At 35.8% G+C, this 23,261-nt stretch overlaps 1 protein-coding gene across 1 annotated transcript in view; it reads left to right on the top strand.

The window, feature by feature from the left end:
• The first annotated feature begins 2,691 nt into the window (after nt 1-2,691).
• Nucleotides 2,692-23,261, top strand: part of il12b2 (interleukin 12B 2) — a 24,214-nt gene continuing 3,644 nt past the window's right edge. The window contains exons 1-5 of the mRNA XM_060923148.1: nt 2,692-2,751; nt 18,731-18,812; nt 18,936-19,178; nt 20,262-20,364; nt 20,483-20,646. Of these exons, the coding sequence (XP_060779131.1) occupies nt 18,731-18,812; nt 18,936-19,178; nt 20,262-20,364; nt 20,483-20,646 (592 nt within the window). The 5' untranslated portion in view covers nt 2,692-2,751. The remainder of the gene's footprint in view (nt 2,752-18,730; nt 18,813-18,935; nt 19,179-20,261; nt 20,365-20,482; nt 20,647-23,261) is intronic.

The raw sequence follows: 23,261 nt of genomic DNA, 5'->3' as shown, positions 1-23,261 counted from the left end.
CTTTACATTGAATTGTCAGCTTCGTCCCTCCATCTGTGTACACAAAAAGGTGTTATTTATCAACTGTAGCTCAGGACTAGGATTGTATTATGATCTTAAATAGATAGATAGATAGATAGATAGATAGATAGATAGATAGATAGATAGATAGATAGATAGATAGATAGATAGATAGATAGATAGATAGATAGATAGATAATGTGTGATGCATTTACAGCATTCATTCATCCGTAGTAACTGCCTGATCAGACTGCATTATTTACTAGATTGTTTATTATTTTGGGAAGTACACTATATAACTAAAAGTATGTGCACCCCTGACCATCACACCCATATGTCCTTGTTGAACATCCCATTCCAGATTCCCTCTTTGCTGTTATAATGAGCTCCACTCTTCTCTTCTCTTCTCTTCTCTTCTCTTCTCTTCTCTTCTCTTCTCTTCTCTTCTCTTCTCTTCCAGGAAGCTTTCCATTAGATTTTGGGGCGTGGCTGTGGGGATTTGCGTTCATTTGTGAGATCAGACCCTGATGTTGGGATGTTGAGGCTGCAGTTCTGATTTGTCTCAAAGGTGTTCAGAGGGGTTGAGTTCAGTCAGGGCTCTGTGCAGGACACTCAAGTTTTTCACTCCAACCTTCACACACACCATGTCTTCATGGCGCTCTTGTGCTTTGTGCTCAGGAGCATCATCATCATCATCATCATCATCATCATCATCATGCTGAAGCAGGTTCAGGCCTCTTAGTTCCAGAGAAGGGAAACTGTAATGTAACAACACACTCGGTCATTCTGTACAACTGTGTGCTTCTGATTTTGTGGATACAGTTTGGGGAAGAAGCTCATGCACTGTAAGAAGTGATTTTGGAGAGTGAATCAGAAGCACACAGTTGTACAGAATGACCGAGTGTGTTGTTGCATTACTGTTTCCCTTCTCTAGAACTAAGAGGCCTGAACCTGCTCCAGCATGATGATGATGATGATGCTCTTGAGCACAAAGCACAAGAGCTCCATGAAGACATGGTGTGTGTGAAGGTTGGAGTGAAAAACTTGAAAACAGGTTCATTACTTGAAATGTTGTGTGAAGCTGTTGTACTGCACTTTATTCTGTTTTTTTTATGATTTTATGGATTAAAAACTTTGAGATGATGAACCATCTGAAAGTCTTTTTTCATCTTACCTTCGAATAAGTAATGGTTACTAACTGATATGAATTACCTTTGATTAGTAATTATCAGGTATTACCTACTAGCAAACGAGATAATTTTCACATCACATCACATCACATTATCTCTAGCCGCTTTATCCTTCTACAGGGTCGCAGGCAAGCTGGAGCCTATCCCAGCTGACTACGGGCGAAAGGCGGGGTACACCCTGGACAAGTCGCCAGGTCATCACAGGGCTGACACATAGACACAGACAACCATTCACACTCACATTCACACCTACGGTCAATTTAGAGTCACCAGTTAACCTAACCTGCATGTCTTTGGACTGTGGGGGAAACCGGAGCACCCGGAGGAAACCCACGCGGACACGGGGAGAACATGCAAACTCCGCACAGAAAGGCCCTCGCCGGCCCCGGGGCTCGAACCCAGGACCTTCTTGCTGTGAGGCGACAGTGCTAACCACTACACCACCGTGCCGCCCCGAGATAATTTTACCCAATTTATTTAAGTATTTCATAGCTTTTTATTTCAGTTATTTTAAACTCAATATATGGAATTAAATCTACCCCAAATAAGTCAATGCAAATTGTTACCTTAGATTTATTGGGTAAATTCTATAGGTTACTTTTTTCAGTGTGGGTGTGGTGGTCAGGACTGACCATTAGTGTAGAACCAGCCTGTGAGGAGTGTGTAGTTATCTCAAAGATTGTTGAAGGATTATTTTTTGTATTATAATTATTACATTGTTTCCCCACGTCTGCATGGAGACGATGAGCTAGAGCCCAACAGTGGCAGCTTGGTGGGTGCTGGGGCTTGAACCTACAGCCTTCTCATCACTAACACATTATATTATACCACTCCTATTATTATTATTATTATTATTATTATTATTATTATTATGTGCGTTCCGAGTAGAATCTTTTCTTCCAAATAAGAACCTTTAATTATCTAAAGAACCATTAAAGAGATACTGAAGATTTCATTTCTTCTTCTTCTTTAGTAAGAATGTTGTCTTTTTCAGCTCTTGTGCTTCTTATTTTGCTCTCACTGAGGGTTCCAGGGAGAAATCCCCCTTCAACAAATTAGGAACCCTCAGTTATCCAAGAACCCTTTCATTATCTCTCTGTGTGTGTGTGTGTGTGTGTGTGTGTGTGTGTGTGTGTGTGTGTGTGTGTGTGTGTGTGTGTGTGTGTGAGTCTCCGACACTGAAGGTGTTTGGATTATTTGCCACATTATTGTGAAGTTTGCAGTTTCCGCTCCCAGCTCGGTTCGGTTCGGTTCGGTTCGGTCCGGTTCTGCTGTGACCCTGATGCAGTGGCTGTGTGTTTCTTTGCTCTGATGGCGCGAGCGAAACTGCCACCGGAAGTGGGGTGTGAGGCGCGCGGGGCTGTTAGTGGGCAGAGCGGGGCGCCTTACTGAGTATTCGCACTGACGTCACACGCTCGCGCAGCAGAGGGGAAAACCACTCCCCCGCCCCCCGCACTCGCCCCGGCGCGCGCTCACCGGGTGGCTGTGAGGGATAAAAGAGCGCGAGCGCGGCGCTACCGGACCAACCAGCGAGCAGCACCGAGACGCGCGCGCGCACAAAGTAAGTAAAGAAAGCAGCGGTGTTTATTCCAGACATTAACGGGCTTTATTACAGACTGAGCTTTTATTACAGACTGAGCTTTTATTACAGACTGATCTTTCTCAAAACTTTTATTACAGACTGAGCTTTTATTACAGACTGAGCTTTTATTACAGACTGATCTCTCTCAAAACTTTTATTACAGACTGATCTCTCTCAAAACTTTTATTACAGACTGATCTTTCTCAAAACTTTTATTACAGACTGATCTCTCTCAAAACTTTTATTATAGACTGATCTTTCTCAAAACTTTTATTACAGACTGATCTCTCTCAAAACTTTTATTACAGACTGATCTCTCTCAAAACTTTTATTACAGACTGATCTTTCTCAAAACTTTTATTACAGACTGATCTCTCTCAAAACTTTTATTATAGACTGATCTTTCTCAAAACTTTTATTACAGACTGATCTCTCTCAAAACTTTTATTACAGACTGATCTCTCTCAAAACTTTTATTACAGACTGATCTTTCTCAAAACTTTTATTACAGACTGATCTCTCTCAAAACTTTTATTATAGACTGATCTTTCTCAAAACTTTTATTACAGACTGATCTCTCTCAAAACTTTTATTACAGACTGATCTCTCTCAAAACTTTTATTACAGACTGATCTCTCTCAAAACTTTTATTACAGACTGATCTCTCTCAAAACTTTTATTACAGACTGATCTCTCTCAAAACTTTTATTATAGACTGATCTTTCTCAAAACTTTTATTACAGACTGATCTCTCTCAAAACTTTTATTACAGACTGATCTCTCTCAAACCTTTTATTACAGACTGATCTCTCTCAAAACTTTTATTACAGACTGATCTCTCTCAAAACTTTTATTACAGACTGATCTCTCTCAAAACTTTTATTACAGACTGATCTCTCTCAAAACTTTTATTACAGACTGATCTCTCTCAAAACTTTTATTATAGACTGATCTCTCTCAAAACTTTTATTACAGACTGATCTCTCTCAAAACTTTTATTACAGACTGATCTCTCTCAAAACTTTTATTACAGACTGATCTCTCTCAAAACTTTTATTACAGACTGATCTCTCTCAAAACTTTTATTATAGACTGATCTCTCTCAAAACTTTTATTACAGACTGATCTCTCTCAAAACTTTTATTACAGACTGATCTCTCTCAAACCTTTTATTACAGACTGATCTCTCTCAAAACTTTTATTACAGACTGATCTCTCTCAAAACTTTTATTACAGACTGATCTCTCTCAAAACTTTTATTACAGACTGATCTCTCTCAAAACTTTTATTATAGACTGATCTTTCTCAAAACTTTTATTACAGACTGATCTCTCTCAAAACTTTTATTACAGACTGATCTCTCTCAAAACTTTTATTACAGACTGATCTCTCTCAAAACTTTTATTACAGACTGATCTCTCTCAAAACTTTTATTACAGACTGATCTCTCTCAAAACTTTTATTACAGACTGATCTCTCTCAAAACTTTTATTACAGACTGATCTTTCTCAAAACTTTTATTACAGACTGATCTCTCTCAAAACTTTTATTATAGACTGATCTTTCTCAAAACTTTTATTACAGACTGATCTCTCTCAAAACTTTTATTACAGACTGATCTCTCTCAAAACTTTTATTACAGACTGATCTCTCTCAAAACTTTTATTACAGACTGATCTCTCTCAAAACTTTTATTACAGACTGATCTCTCTCAAAACTTTTATTACAGACTGATCTTTCTCAAAACTTTTATTACAGACTGATCTCTCTCAAAACTTTTATTACAGACTGATCTCTCTCAAACCTTTTATTACAGACTGATCTCTCTCAAAACTTTTATTACAGACTGATCTCTCTCAAAACTTTTATTACAGACTGATCTCTCTCAAAACTTTTATTACAGACTGATCTCTCTCAAAACTTTTATTATAGACTGATCTTTCTCAAAACTTTTATTATAGACTGATCTCTCTCAAAACTTTTATTACAGACTGATCTCTCTCAAAACTTTTATTACAGACTGATCTCTCTCAAAACTTTTATTACAGACTGATCTCTCTCAAAACTTTTATTACAGACTGATCTCTCTCAAAACTTTTATTATAGACTGATCTTTCTCAAAACTTTTATTACAGACTGATCTCTCTCAAAACTTTTATTACAGACTGATCTCTCTCAAACCTTTTATTACAGACTGATCTCTCTCAAAACTTTTATTACAGACTGATCTCTCTCAAAACTTTTATTACAGACTGATCTCTCTCAAAACTTTTATTACAGACTGATCTCTCTCAAAACTTTTATTATAGACTGATCTTTCTCAAAACTTTTATTACAGACTGATCTCTCTCAAAACTTTTATTACAGACTGATCTCTCTCAAAACTTTTATTACAGACTGATCTCTCTCAAAACTTTTATTACAGACTGATCTCTCTCAAACCTTTTATTACAGACTGATCTCTCTCAAAACTTTTATTACAGACTGATCTCTCTCAAAACTTTTATTATAGACTGATCTTTCTCAAAACTTTTATTACAGACTGATCTCTCTCAAAACTTTTATTACAGACTGATCTCTCTCAAAACTTTTATTACAGACTGATCTCTCTCAAAACTTTTATTACAGACTGATCTCTCTCAAAACTTTTATTACAGACTGATCTCTCTCAAAACTTTTATTATAGACTGATCTCTCTCAGAAAACCTTTTATTATAGACTGATCTCTCTCAGAAAACCTTTTATTATAGACTGATCTCTCTCAAAACTTTTATTACAGACTGATCTCTCTCAGAAAACCTTTTATTATAGACTGATCTCTCTCAGAAAACCTTTTATTATAGACTGATCTCTCTCAAAACTTTTATTACAGACTGATCTCTCTCAAAACTTTTATTACAGACTGATCTCTCTCAGAAAACCTTTTATTATAGACTGATCTCTCTCAAAACTTTTATTACAGACTGATCTCTCTCAGAAAACCTTTTATTATAGACTGATCTCTCTCAAAACTTTTATTACAGACTGATCTCTCTCAGAAAACCTTTTATTATAGACTGATCTCCAGGGGTTAAATTGGGATTGGTTATGTGGGGGGGCTCTGCCTCGTACCCGCCCCTGCCCCCGCCGCCCTGCCCCAATATACTTTTTGGAAAATAACCCTCTAATTTGATAACCATATCATATTGCACAGAGATATACACCTTATCTGTGTGTTGTAGGCCTATGTGTGTCTTGTAGTGCCCCCCTACACATTATGGCAGTTTGAATGTAGATTGGTTAGCCAATGTAACAGATTGTACAGGTTGTTGTACATTGGTTTGAAGGAAATGATTAGTGGGGGGTCTGGGGGTCCTCCCCCAGAAGTTTTTTATTATCATACATGTTATTTGCTGAATTCTGTTGCATTTTAATAAGTTGTTAGCTGACTTTACAGAGGTAGGTTGAGCAATATCATGTTAAATCTTGTCACATGCCTACAGGTGAAAAATGTGAAGGAGAAATGTTCAGTGAGAAAATTTGAAGGCTTGCACAATCTTAAACCAAAACAGTTGATTTATTTTGGAGGATAAATGTTAAATATGCCAAAACACTGTCAGTCAAATTGTCAATCAAATATATTCATGCAGTGAATGCAACCAAATACAAACAACACTATAACATTGGAAGCATTTATTATTATTGTTATTATTATGTATTCAATTATTTATTTGGCATGTGGTGCTTTTTGTATTGTCTAGAACATACATAAGATGAGCATATTATAGCAGCAAAATAGAAGCACAATCATTTGAATGCAGCAAAAGTTTTGCTGCATTCAAATGATTGTGCTTCTATTTTGCTGCTATAATATGCTCATCTTATGTATGTTCTAGACAATACAAAAAGCACCACATGCCAAATAAATAATTGAATACATAATAATAACAATAATCTCATCTCATCTCATTATCTCTAGCCGCTTTATCCTTCTACAGGGTCGCAGGCAAGCTGGAGCCTATCCCAGCTGACTACGGGCGAAAGGCGGGGTTCACCCTGGACAAGTCGCCAGGTCATCACAGGGCTGACACATAGACACAGACAACCATTCACACTCACACCTACGCTCAATTTAGAGTCACCAGTTAACCTAACCTGCATGTCTTTGGACTGTGGGGGAAACCGGAGCACCCGGAGGAAACCCACACGGACACGGGGAGAACATGCAAACTCCACACAGAAAGGCCCTCGCCGGCCCCGGGGCTCGAACCCAGGACCTTCTTGCTGTGAGGCGACAGCGCTAACCACTACACCACCGTGCCGCCCAATAACAATAATAATTACACTAATAATACACTAATAATATTAACAATAAATAATAATAAATTAACATTAAATTAAATATTAACAATAAATAATAAAACACTAATAATATTAACAATACAGTGAACATAATCATTATCATATTTTTTATTATTAAAAACAAAATATCAAATAATACTGAAGAGGGGAAAAATAATACTGATCTAAATATGTTGTGTTTTTATTTTTAGACAGTATGTGTTTTGCTAACTTTAACTGACATCTCCCCTTCCCCCTGGCTAATTTCTGTCGATAACTGGGGACTATGGAAATTGAACTCGCCAAATGCACAGATAGTTCGTTCAAGCACCTCTGATGGATTAGGATCGTATGCAGGTAAAAGGGGAGACGGTGTACGGAGAAAATTATAAACAAGTCACAACGCTGAAACACAAGCCCAAAAACCCGCAAACCACGACTTCTGATTTTTTTTTTAAAGCGAGCTCACAAAAAAAGAAACCCCAAATTCGCTTATAAAAAGCGGAACTGGCAACCCACGCAGTGTTCCAGAAACCAGAATCTCTGATCGCAAGTTCTGTTCTAAATAGCTTTGACAGGTCGTCTTGATATCAGGAAAACTATGATCTATCTCATAAAAGTCATGGGTTTATTGATTAATAAAACGATATTTAATTATTCAGAACTGAAAATCGTGAAAAGGGGCGGCACGGTGGTGTAGTGGTTAGCGCTGTCGCCTCACAGCAAGAAGGTCCGGGTTCGAGCCCCGTGGCCGGCGAGGGCCTTTCTGTGCGGAGTTTGCATGTTCTCCCCGTGTCCGCGTGGGTTTCCTCCGGGTGCTCCGGTTTCCCCCACAGTCCAAAGACATGCAGGTTAGGTTAACTGGTGACTCTAAATTGAGCGTAGGTGTGAATGTGAGTGTGAATGGTTGTCTGTGTCTATGTGTCAGCCCTGTGATGACCTGGCGACTTGTCCAGGGTGTACCCCGCCTTTCACCCAGGATAAAGCGGCTACAGATAATGAGATGAGATGAGAAAATCGTGAAAAGGGTTTGTTGCTTTTGATGTGTGCGTTATCATATGCCATTCGCTCCAAGCTTATGTGCCGGGGCTCAGCCCCGGACAGCCCCGGCCCAATTTAACCCCTGCTGATCTCTCTCAGAAAACCTTTTATTACAGACTGATATCTCTCAAAATTTTTATTATAGACTGATCTCTCTCAAACCTTTTATTACAGACTGATCTCTCTCAAACCTTTTATTACAGACTGATCTCTCTCAAAACTTTTATTACAGACTGATCTCTCTCAGAAAACCTTTTATTACAGACTGATCTCTCTCAAAACTTTTATTATAGACTGATCTCTCTCAAAACTTTTATTACAGACTGATCTCTCTCAAACCTTTTATTACAGACTGATCTCTCTCAAACCTTTTGATCTCTCTCAAAACTTTTATTACAGACTGATCTCTCTCAGAAAACCTTTTATTACAGACTGATCTCTCTCAAAACTTTTATTATAGACTGATCTCTCTCAAAACTTTTATTACAGACTGATCTCTCTCAAACCTTTTATTACAGACTGATCTCTCTCAAAACTTTTATTACAGACTGATCTCTCTCAAAACTTTTATTATAGACTGATCTCTCTCAGAAAACCTTTTATTATAGACTGATCTCTCTCAGAAAACCTTTTATTATAGAATGATCTCTCTCAAAACTTTTATTACAGACTGATCTCTCTCAAACCTTTTATTACAGACTGATCTCTCTCAGAAAATCTTTTATTACAGACTGATCTCTCTCAGAAAACCTTTTATTATAGACTGATCTCTCTCAAAACTTTTATTATAGACTGATCTCTCTCAGAAAACCTTTTATTATAGACTGATCTCTCTCAAAACTTTTATTACAGACTGATGTCTCTTAGAAAACCTTTTATTATAGACTGATCTCTCTCAAAACTTTTATTACAGACTGATCTCTCTCAGAAAACCTTTTATTATAGACTGATCTCTCTCAGAAAACCTTTTATTATAGACTGATCTCTCTCAAAACTTTTATTACAGACTGATCTCTCTCAGAAAACCTTTTATTATAGACTGATCTCTCTCAAAACTTTTATTATAGACTGATCTCTCTCAGAAAACCTTTTATTATAGACTGATCTCTCTCAGAAAACCTTTTATTATAGACTGATCTCTCTCAAAACTTTTATTACAGACTGATCTCTCTCAGAAAACCTTTTATTATAGACTGATCTCTCTCAAAACTTTTATTACAGACTGATCTCTCTCAAACCTTTTATTACAGACTGATCTCTCTCAAAACTTTTATTACAGACTGATCTCTCTCAGAAAACCTTTTATTACAGACTGATCTCTCTCAAAACTTTTATTATAGACTGATCTCTCTCAAAACTTTTATTACAGACTGATCTCTCTCAAACCTTTTATTACAGACTGATCTCTCTCAAACCTTTTGATCTCTCTCAAAACTTTTATTACAGACTGATCTCTCTCAGAAAACCTTTTATTACAGACTGATCTCTCTCAAAACTTTTATTATAGACTGATCTCTCTCAAAACTTTTATTACAGACTGATCTCTCTCAAACCTTTTATTACAGACTGATCTCTCTCAAAACTTTTATTACAGACTGATCTCTCTCAAAACTTTTATTATAGACTGATCTCTCTCAGAAAACCTTTTATTATAGACTGATCTCTCTCAGAAAACCTTTTATTATAGAATGATCTCTCTCAAAACTTTTATTACAGACTGATCTCTATCAAACCTTTTATTACAGACTGATCTCTCTCAGAAAACCTTTTATTATAGACTGATCTCTCTCAAAACTTTTATTATAGACTGATCTCTCAGAAAACCTTTTATTATAGACTGATCTCTCTCAAAACTTTTATTACAGACTGATGTCTCTTAGAAAACCTTTTATTATAGACTGATCTCTCTCAAAACTTTTATTACAGACTGATCTCTCTCAGAAAACCTTTTATTATAGACTGATCTCTCTCAGAAAACCTTTTATTATAGACTGATCTCTCTCAAAACTTTTATTACAGACTGATCTCTCTCAGAAAACCTTTTATTATAGACTGATCTCTCTCAAAACTTTTATTATAGACTGATCTCTCTCAGAAAACCTTTTATTATAGACTGATCTCTCTCAGAAAACCTTTTATTATAGACTGATCTCTCTCAGAAAACCTTTTATTACAGACTGATCTCTCTCAAAACTTTTATTATAGACTGATCTCTCTCAAAACTTTTATTACAGACTGATCTCTCTCAAACCTTTTATTACAGACTGATCTCTCTCAAACCTTTTGATCTCTCTCAAAACTTTTATTACAGACTGATCTCTCTCAGAAAACCTTTTATTACAGACTGATCTCTCTCAAAACTTTTATTATAGACTGATCTCTCTCAAAACTTTTATTACAGACTGATCTCTCTCAAACCTTTTATTACAGACTGATCTCTCTCAAAACTTTTATTACAGACTGATCTCTCTCAAAACTTTTATTATAGACTGATCTCTCTCAGAAAACCTTTTATTATAGACTGATCTCTCTCAGAAAACCTTTTATTATAGAATGATCTCTCTCAAAACTTTTATTACAGACTGATCTCTCTCAAACCTTTTATTACAGACTGATCTCTCTCAGAAAATCTTTTATTACAGACTGATCTCTCTCAGAAAACCTTTTATTATAGACTGATCTCTCTCAAAACTTTTATTATAGACTGATCTCTCTCAGAAAACCTTTTATTATAGACTGATCTCTCTCAAAACTTTTATTACAGACTGATGTCTCTTAGAAAACCTTTTATTATAGACTGATCTCTCTCAAAACTTTTATTACAGACTGATCTCTCTCAGAAAACCTTTTATTATAGACTGATCTCTCTCAGAAAACCTTTTATTATAGACTGATCTCTCTCAAAACTTTTATTACAGACTGATCTCTCTCAGAAAACCTTTTATTATAGACTGATCTCTCTCAAAACTTTTATTATAGACTGATCTCTCTCAGAAAACCTTTTATTATAGACTGATCTCTCTCAGAAAACCTTTTATTATAGACTGATCTCTCTCAAAACTTTTATTACAGACTGATCTCTCTCAGAAAACCTTTTATTATAGACTGATCTCTCTCAAAACTTTTATTACAGACTGATCTCTCTCAAACCTTTTATTACAGACTGATCTCTCTCAAAACTTTTATTACAGACTGATCTCTCTCAGAAAACCTTTTATTACAGACTGATCTCTCTCAAAACTTTTATTATAGACTGATCTCTCTCAAAACTTTTATTACAGACTGATCTCTCTCAAACCTTTTATTACAGACTGATCTCTCTCAAACCTTTTGATCTCTCTCAAAACTTTTATTACAGACTGATCTCTCTCAGAAAACCTTTTATTACAGACTGATCTCTCTCAAAACTTTTATTATAGACTGATCTCTCTCAAAACTTTTATTACAGACTGATCTCTCTCAAACCTTTTATTACAGACTGATCTCTCTCAAAACTTTTATTACAGACTGATCTCTCTCAAAACTTTTATTATAGACTGATCTCTCTCAGAAAACCTTTTATTATAGACTGATCTCTCTCAGAAAACCTTTTATTATAGAATGATCTCTCTCAAAACTTTTATTACAGACTGATCTCTCTCAAACCTTTTATTACAGACTGATCTCTCTCAGAAAATCTTTTATTACAGACTGATCTCTCTCAGAAAACCTTTTATTATAGACTGATCTCTCTCAAAACTTTTATTATAGACTGATCTCTCTCAGAAAACCTTTTATTATAGACTGATCTCTCTCAAAACTTTTATTACAGACTGATGTCTCTTAGAAAACCTTTTATTATAGACTGATCTCTCTCAAAACTTTTATTACAGACTGATCTCTCTCAGAAAACCTTTTATTATAGACTGATCTCTCTCAGAAAACCTTTTATTATAGACTGATCTCTCTCAAAACTTTTATTACAGACTGATCTCTCTCAGAAAACCTTTTATTATAGACTGATCTCTCTCAAAACTTTTATTATAGACTGATCTCTCTCAGAAAACCTTTTATTATAGACTGATCTCTCTCAAAACTTTTATTACAGACTGATCTCTCTCAGAAAACCTTTTATTATAGACTGATCTCTCTCAAAACTTTTATTACAGACTGATCTCTCTCAGAAAACCTTTTATTATAGACTGATCTCTCTCAAAACTTTTATTACAGACTGATCTCTCTCAGAAAACCTTTTATTATAGACTGATCTCTCTCAAAACTTTTATTACAGACTGATCTCTCTCAGAAAATCTTTTATTACAGACTGATCTCTCTCAGAAAACCTTTTATTACAGACTGATCTCTCTCAGAAAACCTTTTATTACAGACTGATCTCTCTCAAAACTTTTATTACAGACTGATCTCTCTCAGAAAACCTTTTATTATAGACTGATCTCTCTCAGAAAACCTTTTATTACAGACTGATCTCTCTCAGAAAACCTTTTATTACAGACTGATCTCTCTCAAAACTTTTATTATAGACTGATCTCTCTCAAAACTTTTATTACAGACTGATCTCTCTCAAACCTTTTATTACAGACTGATCTCTCTCAGAAAATCTTTTATTACAGACTGATCTCTCTCAGAAAACCTTTTATTACAGACTGATCTCTCTCAAAACTTTTATTATAGACTGATCTCTCTCAAAACTTTTATTACAGACTGATCTCTCTCAAACCTTTTATTACAGACTGATCTCTCTCAAAACTTTTATTACAGACTGATCTCTCTCAGAAAACCTTTTATTATAGACTGATCTCTCTCAAAACTTTTATTACAGACTGATCTCTCTCAGAAAACCTTTTATTATAGACTGATCTCTCTCAAACCTTTTATTACAGACTGATCTCTCTCAGAAAATCTTTTATTACAGACTGATCTCTCTCAGAAAACCTTTTATTACAGACTGATCTCTCTCAGAAAACCTTTTATTACAGACTGATCTCTCTCAAAACTTTTATTACAGTCTGATCTCTCTCAGAAAACCTTTTATTATAGACTGATCTCTCTCAGAAAACCTTTTATTACAGACTGATCTCTCTCAGAAAACCTTTTATTACAGACTGATCTCTCTCAAAACTTTTATTATAGACTGATCTCTCTCAAAACTTTTATTACAGACTGATCTCTCTCAAACCTTTTATTACAGACTGATCTCTCTCAGAAAATCTTTTATTACAGACTGATCTCTCTCAGAAAACCTTTTATTACAGACTGATCTCTCTCAAAACTTTTATTATAGACTGATCTCTCTCAAAACTTTTATTACAGACTGATCTCTCTCAAACCTTTTATTACAGACTGATCTCTCTCAAAACTTTTATTACAGACTGATCTCTCTCAAAACTTTTATTATAGACTGATCTCTCTCAGAAAACCTTTTATTATAGACTGATCTCTCTCAGAAAACCTTTTATTATAGAATGATCTCTCTCAAAACTTTTATTACAGACTGATCTCTCTCAAACCTTTTATTACAGACTGATCTCTCTCAGAAAATCTTTTATTACAGACTGATCTCTCTCAGAAAACCTTTTATTATAGACTGATCTCTCTCAAAACTTTTATTATAGACTGATCTCTCTCAGAAAACCTTTTATCATAGACTGATCTCTCTCAAAACTTTTATTACAGACTGATGTCTCTTAGAAAACCTTTTATTATAGACTGATCTCTCTCAAAACTTTTATTACAGACTGATCTCTCTCAGAAAACCTTTTATTATAGACTGATCTCTCTCAGAAAACCTTTTATTATAGACTGATCTCTCTCAAAACTTTTATTACAGACTGATCTCTCTCAGAAAACCTTTTATTATAGACTGATCTCTCTCAAAACTTTTATTATAGACTGATCTCTCTCAGAAAACCTTTTATTATAGACTGATCTCTCTCAGAAAACCTTTTATTATAGACTGATCTCTCTCAAAACTTTTATTACAGACTGATCTCTCTCAGAAAACCTTTTATTATAGACTGATCTCTCTCAAAACTTTTATTACAGACTGATCTCTCTCAGAAAACCTTTTATTATAGACTGATCTCTCTCAAAACTTTTATTACAGACTGATCTCTCTCAGAAAACCTTTTATTATAGACTGATCTCTCTCAAAACTTTTATTACAGACTGATCTCTCTCAGAAAATCTTTTATTACAGACTGATCTCTCTCAGAAAACCTTTTATTACAGACTGATCTCTCTCAGAAAACCTTTTATTACAGACTGATCTCTCTCAAAACTTTTATTACAGACTGATCTCTCTCAGAAAACCTTTTATTATAGACTGATCTCTCTCAGAAAACCTTTTATTACAGACTGATCTCTCTCAGAAAACCTTTTATTACAGACTGATCTCTCTCAAAACTTTTATTATAGACTGATCTCTCTCAAAACTTTTATTACAGACTGATCTCTCTCAAACCTTTTATTACAGACTGATCTCTCTCAGAAAATCTTTTATTACAGACTGATCTCTCTCAGAAAACCTTTTATTACAGACTGATCTCTCTCAAAACTTTTATTATAGACTGATCTCTCTCAAAACTTTTATTACAGACTGATCTCTCTCAAACCTTTTATTACAGACTGATCTCTCTCAAAACCTTTATTACAGACTGATCTCTCTCAGAAAACCTTTTATTATAGACTGATCTCTCTCAAAACTTTTATTACAGACTGATCTCTCTCAGAAAACCTTTTATTATAGACTGATCTCTCTCAAACCTTTTATTACAGACTGATCTCTCTCAGAAAATCTTTTATTACAGACTGATCTCTCTCAGAAAACCTTTTATTACAGACTGATCTCTCTCAGAAAACCTTTTATTACAGACTGATCTCTCTCAAAACTTTTATTACAGACTGATCTCTCTCAGAAAACCTTTTATTATAGACTGATCTCTCTCAGAAAACCTTTTATTACAGACTGATCTCTCTCAGAAAACCTTTTATTACAGACTGATCTCTCTCAAAACTTTTATTATAGACTGATCTCTCTCAAAACTTTTATTACAGACTGATCTCTCTCAAACCTTTTATTACAGACTGATCTCTCTCAGAAAATCTTTTATTACAGACTGATCTCTCTCAGAAAACCTTTTATTACAGACTGATCTCTCTCAAAACTTTTATTACAGACTGATCTCTCTCAAAACTTTTATTACAGACTGATCTCTCTCAAAACTTTTATTACAGACTGATCTCTCTCAAAACTTTTATTATAGACTGATCTCTCTCAGAAAACCTTTTATTATAGACTGATCTCTCTCAGAAAACCTTTTATTATAGAATGATCTCTCTCAAAACTTTTATTACAGACTGATCTCTCTCAAACCTTTTATTACAGACTGATCTCTCTCAGAAAATCTTTTATTACAGACTGATCTCTCTCAGAAAACCTTTTATTATAGACTGATCTCTCTCAAAACTTTTATTATAGACTGATCTCTCTCAGAAAACCTTTTATTATAGACTGATCTCTCTCAAAACTTTTATTACAGACTGATGTCTCTTTAGAAAACCTTTTATTATAGACTGATCTCTCTCAAAACTTTTATTACAGACTGATCTCTCTCAGAAAACCTTTTATTATAGACTGATCTCTCTCAGAAAACCTTTTATTATAGACTGATCTCTCTCAAAACTTTTATTACAGACTGATCTCTCTCAGAAAACCTTTTATTATAGACTGATCTCTCTCAAAACTTTTATTATAGACTGATCTCTCTCAGAAAACCTTTTATTATAGACTGATCTCTCTCAGAAAACCTTTTATTATAGACTGATCTCTCTCAAAACTTTTATTACAGACTGATCTCTCTCAGAAAACCTTTTATTATAGACTGATCTCTCTCAAAACTTTTATTACAGACTGATCTCTCTCAGAAAACCTTTTATTATAGACTGATCTCTCTCAAAACTTTTATTACAGACTGATCTCTCTCAGAAAACCTTTTATTATAGACTGATCTCTCTCAAAACTTTTATTACAGACTGATCTCTCTCAAACCTTTTATTACAGACTGATCTCTCTCAGAAAATCTTTTATTACAGACTGATCTCTCTCAGAAAACCTTTTATTACAGACTGATCTCTCTCAGAAAACCTTTTATTACAGACTGATCTCTCTCAGAAAACCTTTTATTACAGACTGATCTCTCTCAGAAAATCTTTTATTACAGACTGATCTCTCTCAGAAAACCTTTTATTACAGACTGATCTCTCTCAGAAAACCTTTTATTATAGACTGATCTCTCTCAAAACTTTTATTACAGACTGATCTCTCTCAAAACTTTTATTATAGACTGATCTCTCTCAAAACTTTTATTACAGACTGATCTCTCTCAAAACTTTTATTACAGACTGATCTCTCTCAGAAAACCTTTTATTACAGACTGATCTCTCTCAAAACTTTTATTATAGACTGATCTCTCTCAAAACTTTTATTACAGACTGATCTCTCTCAAACCTTTTATTACAGACTGATCTCTCTCAGAAAACCTTTTATTACAGACTGATCTCTCTCAGAAAACCTTTTATTATAGACTGATCTCTCTCAAAACTTTTATTACAGACTGATCTCTCTCAGAAAACCTTTTATTACTGACTGATCTCTCTCAAAACTTTTATTATAGACTGATCTCTCTCAAAACTTTTATTACAGACTGATCTCTCTGAAACCTTTTATTACAGACTGATCTCTCTCAGAAAATCTTTTATTACAGACTGATCTCTCTCAGAAAACCTTTTATTACAGACTGATCTCTCTCAGAAAACCTTTTATTACAGACTGATCTCTCTCAGAAAACCTTTTTTTACAGACTGATCTCTCTCAAAACTTTTATTACAGACTGATCGCTCTCAAACCTTTTATTACAGACTGATATCTCTCAGAAAACCTTTTATTACAGACTGATCTCTCTTAGAAAACCTTTTATTACAGACTGATATCTCTCAAACCTTTTATTATAGACTGATCTCTCTCAGAAAACCTTTTATTATAGACTGATCTCTCTCAAACCTTTTATTATAGACTGATCTCTCTCAGAAAACCTTTTATTACAGACTGATCTGTCTCAAACCTTTTATTACAGACTGAACTCTCTCAGAAAACCTTTTATTACAGACCGATCTCTCAAACCTTTTATTACAGACTGATCTCTCTCAGAAAACCTTTTATTACAGACTGATCTCTCTCAAACCTTTTATTATATAGACTGACTTCTCTCAAAAAACCTTTTATTATAGACTGATCTCTCTCAAACCTTTTATTACAGACTGATCTCTCTCAAACCTTTTATTACAGACTGATCTCTCTCAAACCTTTTATTACAGACTGACCTTTTATTATAAACTGATCTCTCTAAGAAAACCTTTCAGCTTCATTTTCAATAAAATATTTAAAGGCATGCTGCAACAAAACATTCACAAAAATAATAAATGCTGAAACGAAAGAAAATATTAAAATATTCATCTGTAATAATTTAAAATATAATTTAATCGAGTTAATTCATGAATTAATTAATACGAATTGCTCTGGATATTTGTTATGGTTTGTGTTGAAGATCTGATATTGAAATGTTTGTTTATGACCTATTTATCTATTTATTTGTTTGTTAATTGTTTTATATGTTTTAATTCAAAGTAAGAGAAATAGAAGGGAAAAAGTAAAGATTCTAAAGTATAAATAATAATAATAATAATAATAATAATAATAATAATGGATAAATACATTTATTAAGGAAGAATTAATTAAAGCCTTTATTTTTCTGTAAAGCTGCTTTGTGACAATGTCTATTATTAAAAGTGTTATACAAATAAACTGATTTAATAATAATAATAATAAGAAGAAGAACTTGTACATTTTTTAATAGTCAGTGCATTACTTCATTTAAGATAAAAACTGTTTCACTGGTTGTTTTCCGAAATAGTGTTCTTATAGTAGTAATAATAATAATAATAATAATAATAATAATAATAATAATAATCCGGATTGGACTTTTGACATTGACCTCATGAAAATTTGAGCAAATGACAGGAAATCTGGTTTTATATTTTAATTTCATATGAATTAAGTCGGGCGGCATGGTGGTGTAGTGGTTAGCGCTGTCGCCTCACAGCAAGAAGGTCCTGGGTTCGAGCCCTGGGGCCGGCGAGGGCCTTTCTGTGCGGAGTTTGCATGTTCTCCCCGTGTCCGCGTGGGTTTCCTCCGGGTGCTCCGGTTTCCTCCACAGTCCAAAGACATGCAGGTTAGGTTAACTGGTGACTCTAAATTGAGCGTAGGTGTGAATGTGAGTGTGAATGGTTGTCTGTGTCTATGTGTCAGCCCTGTGATGACCTGGTGACTTGTCCAGGGTGTACCCCGCCTTTCGCCCGTAGTCAGCTGGGATAGGCTCCAGCTTGCCTGCGACCCTGTAGAACAGGATAAAGCGGCTAGAGATAATGTGATGTGATGTGATGTGATGAATTAAGTCCCAAGAAAAGGTTTAACACCCACCTCAGCCCCACCCCTAACTCCGCCTCTAACCGTGACCTTGTAACATTCTTCCCCCCTTTTTAGATGAGAGTTTCACTGAGTATCATCACTTTTCTCTGCTTGTGCACTGTGAAAGTGTCAGCTTTAGACACATTTCCAGAAAAATGTAAGAACACACACACACACACACACACACACACACAACTAATCAGCTTATCCTGTCTGTTGGATTTAAAAAAATAATCTTTGTGTATTTGCATTTGTTGTTGTTGTTGTGGTGTGTGTGTAGTTGTGAAAGGTCGGAAAAACACCAGTGTTACATTGACTTGTGACAAAGCCACTAACAAACCCGTGACATGGACGTGCGACAGTATGGACCTCGAACCTATAGAAGGTTTCATTGAGATCGAGGGAAACACACTGATGCTTCTGAGTTTCGACAGTGATCTGGCTGGGAATTTCACCTGCTGGAGCGAGGGACAGGAAGTGGACTACAGCTACGTCCTGCTGGACGAATCTGACACCATAACCGGTGAGAAGGAGCAGCTTGTAGAGCCTCCCTGAGAGAACATGCACAATAACAAACACTCCCATTCATCCTTTCACACGCTTCAGTACAAACTCAAGGCGGGTTGATACGGCAAAAATATCACATCACGATACTTCAACATGATATTCATCACGATATACAGGTTTACAACAAAGTAGAGTAGTGCTGCATTTCACTTAAACCTTTAACAATGAATTCAGTCACACTTTTATTTTTATATAACGTCGAAGAATCAATAAACTCAAACTGTTTAAATCTGTCAGAACTCTACAGCCTGCATCCAGAGTTTAACTCTTAATAACATGCACTGAGGGTTTGACTACATGCAAAAAATTAAGTTGTTCCACAAAATTGAGTCGTACATGAGCTGATAGGTGACGAGTCACATAGCACTGAGTTGTCTATAATCCGTGTACAATGAGATTAGTGGAATAACTGTTTTATTCTCTCCACATTCACTGGATTTTGAGAAACAGAGCATTTTTATTTTTTGCAAATTTGATAAAAACTTTATACAAAATGTCCAACAAAATAATTTCTGCTTAGAACGTAAACAAAGTGGCAAAATGACAGGAGCAATTTGTGAAAAATGTGATAATAATAATTCTTGAAAAACTAAAAAAAAAGATATGTTCTTACCATCAAATACTTTATTCCATATTTTGTTGCTTTTTTTGTATTTTTTTTTTGGGTGGTGTTTTTGAGTAGAGTTTTTAGTTCATCCTCAATTGGTTCAGCAACACGCACCACCATTTTGTTTTTCTCTACTCACAGTACATGAGCTAATATCCTAGTAGTACAGTAGCCAATCAGAGCGTGCAAATGCTCATATCCAGTGAATGTGGACAGAATAATTCCATTTATATTTTTCACCAGATAATGTAGCCTTATTGACACAACAAACCCTTTATAAGCATCAACATGAGTTTGAGATTATTTGAGAAATCTCACTATTTGAGATTTCTTTGCTTTCTTTTATAGCAGTGACAAATAATCATGTTTAAATTCATATTATTATTATTATTATTATTATTCCTGAATAATAAACTCCGTGTCTCTGATTAGATTCTCCTGTGTCCTGCATGACTGAAACCTTTAACTGCATTGCAACAATCACCTGCACCATGATGGAGAAGGAATATGAATATTTCAGGCTTCGGGATGAAAGGTCTCTCTCTCACTCACTCACTCACTCACACACACACTTATATCCTTGTATTCATGCTACAGTAAACTCAAATAAGCTTCTGTGGTGTGTGTGTGTGTGTGTGTGTGTGTGTGTGTAGGCATGATGGCGTCTGGCTAACATCCACAGACGGCAAGTTCAATCTGACACACACTACCAACCCGTTTGCGGAGGAAGATAAGCCCATAGTGGTGATCGGAGAAGGCGTGTCTCCTCTAAACTTATACTTTCAAACCCGCTACAGCTTCTACATCCGAGATATCAGTAAGTGTGTACTGTGTGTACTGTGTGTGTGTGTGTGTGTGTGTGTGTGTGTGGGTTACAGTAAAACTCTGTAGTGATGAGTTGGTATGGTGAAGCTGAGTTACTGTTATCACCCTGAAGCTGATTATTTTCCTCTAACAGCACGTCCCCCAGGGTGTTTTATTCCTCTCACACCACAGCAACTTACCAACTATACTTTTTTTTATTAAAGAATGACACATCATACAACCCCAATTCCAGAAAAGTTGGGACGCTGTGTAAACTGTAAATAAAAACAGAATGTGATAATTTGCAAATAATGGAAACTATATTTAATTGAAAATAGTCAAAAGACAACATATCAAATGTTGAAACTGAGAAATTTTATTGTTTTTTGAAAAATATATGCTCATTTTGAATTTGATGTCAGCAACACATTTCAGAAAAGTTGGGACAGGGGTGTGTTTACCACTGTGTTGCATCACCTCTACTTTTAACAACACTCTGTAAACGTTTGGGAACTGAGGAGACCAACTGCTGTAGTTTTGAAAGAGAAATGTTGTCCCATTCTTGCCTGATACACAATTTCAGTTACTCAACAGTTTGGGGTCTCCTTTGTCATATTTTGCACTTCATAATGTGCCAAATGTTTTAAATGGGAGACAGGTCTGGACTGCAGCAGGCCAGTTTAGCACCCGGACTCTTTTCCTATGGAGCCATGCAGTTGTAATATGTGCAGAAAGCTGTTTGGCGTTGTCTTGCTGAAAGAAGGAAGGCCTTCCCTGAAAAATATTTTGTCTGGATGGCAGCATGTTGCTCTGAAACATGTTTATATCATTCAGCATTAATGATGCCATCGCAGATGTACAAGCTACCCATGTCATGTGCACTAATGCCCCCTCATACCATCACAGATGCTGAATGCTTTTGAACTGTGCACTGATAACAAGCCGGATGGTCCCTCTCCTCTTTAGCCTGGAGGACGTGGGGTCCATGATTTCTAAAAAGAATTTCTACTTTTGATTCATCAGACCTCGGGACAGTTTTCCACTTCGCCTCAGTCCATTGTAAAAGAGCTCGGGCCCAGAGAAGGGGGCGGGGTTTCTGGATATTGTTTATATCTGGGTTTAACTTGCATTTGTGGATGCAGTCATGAAGTGTTTTCACAGACGATGGTTTTCTGGGGGACGGCACGGTGGTGTAGTGGTTAGCGCTGTTGCCTCACAGCAAGAAGGTCCGGGTTCGAGCCCCGTGGCCGGCGAGGGCCTTTCTGTGCGGAGTTTGCATGTTCTCCCTGTGTCCGCGTGGGTTTCCTCCAGGTGCTCCGGTTTCCCCCACAGTCCAAAGACATGCAGGTTAGGTTAACTGGTGACTCTAAATTGAGCGTAGGTGTGAATGTGAGTGTGAATGGTTGTCTGTGTCTATGTGTCAGCCCTGTGATGACCTGGCGACTTGTCCAGGGTGAACCCCGCCTTTCGCCCGTAGTCAGCTGGGATAGGATCCAGCTCGCCTGCGACCCTGTAGAAGGATAAAGCAGCTAGAGATAATGAGATGAGATGGTTTTCTGAAGTGTTCCTGAGCCCATACAGTGATTTCCACTACAGACACGTGTCTGCTTTTAATGCAGTGTCTCCTGAGGGCCTGAAGATCACAGGCATCCAATGTCAGTTTTCAGCTTTGTCTCTTGCAGACAGAGATTTCTCCAGATTCTCTGAATCTTTTAATGATATTATGGACCAGAGATGATGTGATCCACAAATTCTTTGCAGTTTTACATTGAGAATGTTTAGTTATTCTTAAATTGCTGCACTGTTTGCCCACGCAGTCTTTCACAGAGCAATGAACCCCTCCCCATCTTTACTTCTGAGAGACGCCGCCTCTCTGGGATGCTCTTTTTTATACCCAATCATCTTACTGACCTGCTGACAATTAAACAAATTAGTTTTGCGTTTTTTTTAACATTACACAACTTTTTCAGTTGACCTGTCCCAACTTTTCTGAAATATGTTTCTGGCATCAAATTCAAAATGATCTAATATTTTTCAAAACTATAAAGTTTCCCAGTTTCAACATTTTATATGTCGTCTTCAGACTATTTTCAGTGAAATACAGAGTTTCCATGATTTGCAAATTTTCACATTCCATTTTAATTTGTTTTACACAGTGTTCTAACTTTTTTGGAATTGGAGTTGTACTTTATATCCATTTATAGTTATATTTATTTGTTGTGGAATGTCCCTGAAATGAGTTAGTTCCTGTTCTCAATTACATTACAGCAGCTATAAACTCTCGTTCCCTCACCAGACTCTCTTTATTCTCTCGTTAATAAAACAAAAAAATAAACCCGCAGTTTGTTCCATCGTGTTCCTGAGAAACTGTACAGAAGTGTAAACTCCTCTGTCCTGAAGACGTCAGAAAACTGAAACGTCCAGCTTCACCTCTGACTGTTACACAGCGCTCACACTGGAGACTCCTTACAGAGACCACACACACACACACACACACACACACACACACTGAATGAGCTGTTACTATAGAAACCATAATGTATTAGAACGGGTGCATTAATGATAAACAAACCGGTGCGCTACAGTCAGAGCTGCTGTTAGAGAGAATTAATCAACACCTTCTGACCA

Source organism: Neoarius graeffei, chromosome 6 (assembly GCF_027579695.1).
Source record: "Neoarius graeffei isolate fNeoGra1 chromosome 6, fNeoGra1.pri, whole genome shotgun sequence".
Lineage (NCBI taxonomy): Eukaryota > Metazoa > Chordata > Actinopteri > Siluriformes > Ariidae > Neoarius > Neoarius graeffei.
This window is presented reverse-complemented; position numbering and strand designations above follow the sequence as displayed.